The sequence below is a fragment of the Mus pahari genome, unplaced genomic scaffold, assembly GCF_900095145.1.
Source record: "Mus pahari unplaced genomic scaffold, PAHARI_EIJ_v1.1 scaffold_14611_1, whole genome shotgun sequence".
Taxonomy (NCBI): domain Eukaryota; kingdom Metazoa; phylum Chordata; class Mammalia; order Rodentia; family Muridae; genus Mus; species Mus pahari.
This window is the reverse complement of record NW_018393921.1, coordinates 1-2126: the sequence shown is the minus strand read 5'-3', so window position 1 is coordinate 2126 and position 2126 is coordinate 1. Positions and strand designations below refer to the sequence as shown.

The 2126-nt window shown below is 52.4% G+C and overlaps 1 protein-coding gene across 1 annotated transcript; it reads left to right on the top strand.

Annotated features, from left to right (window-relative positions):
- Nucleotides 1-250: 250 nt before the first annotated feature.
- Nucleotides 251-2120, top strand: LOC110315804 (H-2 class I histocompatibility antigen, L-D alpha chain-like; the record flags this gene model as incomplete). Its single annotated transcript, XM_021189775.2, has 2 exons — nucleotides 251-521; nucleotides 2056-2120. Coding segments are annotated over exons 1-2 (306 nt in total), but the record flags the coding sequence as incomplete, so codon positions are not given.
- Between the last annotated feature and the right edge of the window lie 6 nt (nucleotides 2121-2126).

Here is a 2126-nt window from a genome sequence, read left to right as displayed (position 1 = left end):
CCCGGGTCAGAGGTCACGACCCCTGCACGTCCGGACACAGGGCCCGGAGACGTCCCCGGTCCAAGGTCCGAAGTTAGGGCGCAGAACCTAACCGGGACCGGTTTCTCTCTTTTTTTTTTTTTTTTCTTTTGGAGGGTACTGCGAGTGGGCGGAACCCGGTCCGAGCAGAGGCCGGTGGGCGGGGCCGAGACGGATGGGCGGAACCGGGTTAGGGCTGGGGCGGGGCTGACCATAAGGTCCTGCAGGCTCTCACACTTTCCAGTGGTTGTTTGGCTGTGACATGGGGTCAGATGGGAGCCTACTCCGAGGGTACGAGCAGTCCGCCTACGATGGCCTCGATTACCTCGCACTGAACGAAGACCTGAAAACGTGGACGGCGGCGGACATGGCGGCGAAGATCACCCGACGCAAGTTGGAGCGGGCTGGTGTTGCAGAGCTAAGGAGGGCCTACCTGGAGGGCGAGTGCTTGGAGTGGCTCCACAGATACCTGGAGCGCGGGAAGGAGACGCTGCTGCGCACAGGTACAGGGGCCGCGGGCAGCTCCTCCCTCTGCCCTCGGGCTGGGGCTCAGTCTGGGGAAGAAGAAACCCTCAGCTGGGTGATGCCCCTGTCTCAGAGGGGAGAGAGTGTCCCTGGGTCTCCTGATCCCTCATCACAGGGACTGCACTGACTCTGCCAGGGCTCAGCCTTCTCCCTGGACAGTGCCCAGGCTGTCTCAGGAGGGAAGGAGAGAATTTCCCTGAGGGAACAACAGCTGCTACTTCAGTTCCCCTGTAGCCTCTGTCAGCCATGGCCTCTCCCAGGCCGGGTTCTCTGCCCACACCCACTGTCTGTGGACCCTGACTCCTGTCCTGCTGAGTGTGTCAGCCCTCACCCCTCAGGACCAGAAGTCTCCTTTACCTGATAAGAGACATGGACTCCCCTACACTAGGCTGGTTCACCTAGTTTCTAGAACATTCAAAGAATACATGCTCATAGATCCCTTCCTGTCTATGGGGTTTGCACCCCTTCTACAACCCAATTCTATATATCTATCTATTCTTATAGTGGTGAATGGTCACTCGAGCAGTTATGGGGTACCCTGGAACAATATAAATCATAGAATTTCTTTTACCTTTTTCTTTTTGGAAGGCATTATTTTGTTTGCAGTCAGTTTTTGTCTGCCCTGGAGTGACCCTCTTTCTCCCTGCCCTTGTATTATCATTTGAATCAGTCTACACAGGTGCCAGGGGAGGCTGCTAACCTGGATAATTAGACAGTTAAATCAGGGTTCTCATTAAATGACAGATTCTTGTGAACTTAGACTGTTTCCTGTCAGAACTAAACATCCAGAAGCCTCCTGCTCTTCCTCTGCCCCACAAGTTACAGTGCTCCCCCTAGTGAATCAGGACTTGGACTCTGAGAGACAGGGTCTTCTGCAATCCAGGGCTGAGTGAGAGGGAAGATCCACACACCCTGTGAGCACACTGTGTTCCAGTGAGTGCTGCACTGGGGTCCACAGCACACTCCAGGGATCCTATGTGACATAACTGTACCTTGTCCCCCAGAGTCAGGGGCTGGGAGTCACTTTCTCTGGCTACACACTTTGTGATGGCTGCTCACTTGGACTGACAGTAAATGTTGGTCAGCAAGATGACCACAGTGGTTAAGTCTCAGTGGTGTCACCCTTCCAGTAGCATATGCCCCTAATTTTGATATGAACTCAAACACACATTAAATTACTTATCTTCCATTCACTCTTCCATTCTTTGACTACCTCTCCCATGCTATTGAACTCTTCCATTCTTTGACTACCTCTCCCATGCTATTGAACATCACATAAGTATAACCATGTTGACCCACTGGCTCATGTGGATTCCCGCTTAGCTTCTGAGTCACAAAAGAAAATGTGCAGTTCTGTGCTGAGGGGACCAGCTCTACCTGCAGGTTACTAGTGCAATGGCAGGTGAAGTGTCAAACAGACACATAGTTCATTGTCATCATTGATTTAACTGAGTCTTATGTAGATTTCAGTTTGCCTTATAAATAGCATGATTTCTTAAATCTTCCACACAGATCCCCCAAAGGCCCATGTGACCCATCACCCCAGATCTGAAGGTGATGTCACCCTGAGGTGCTGGGCCCTG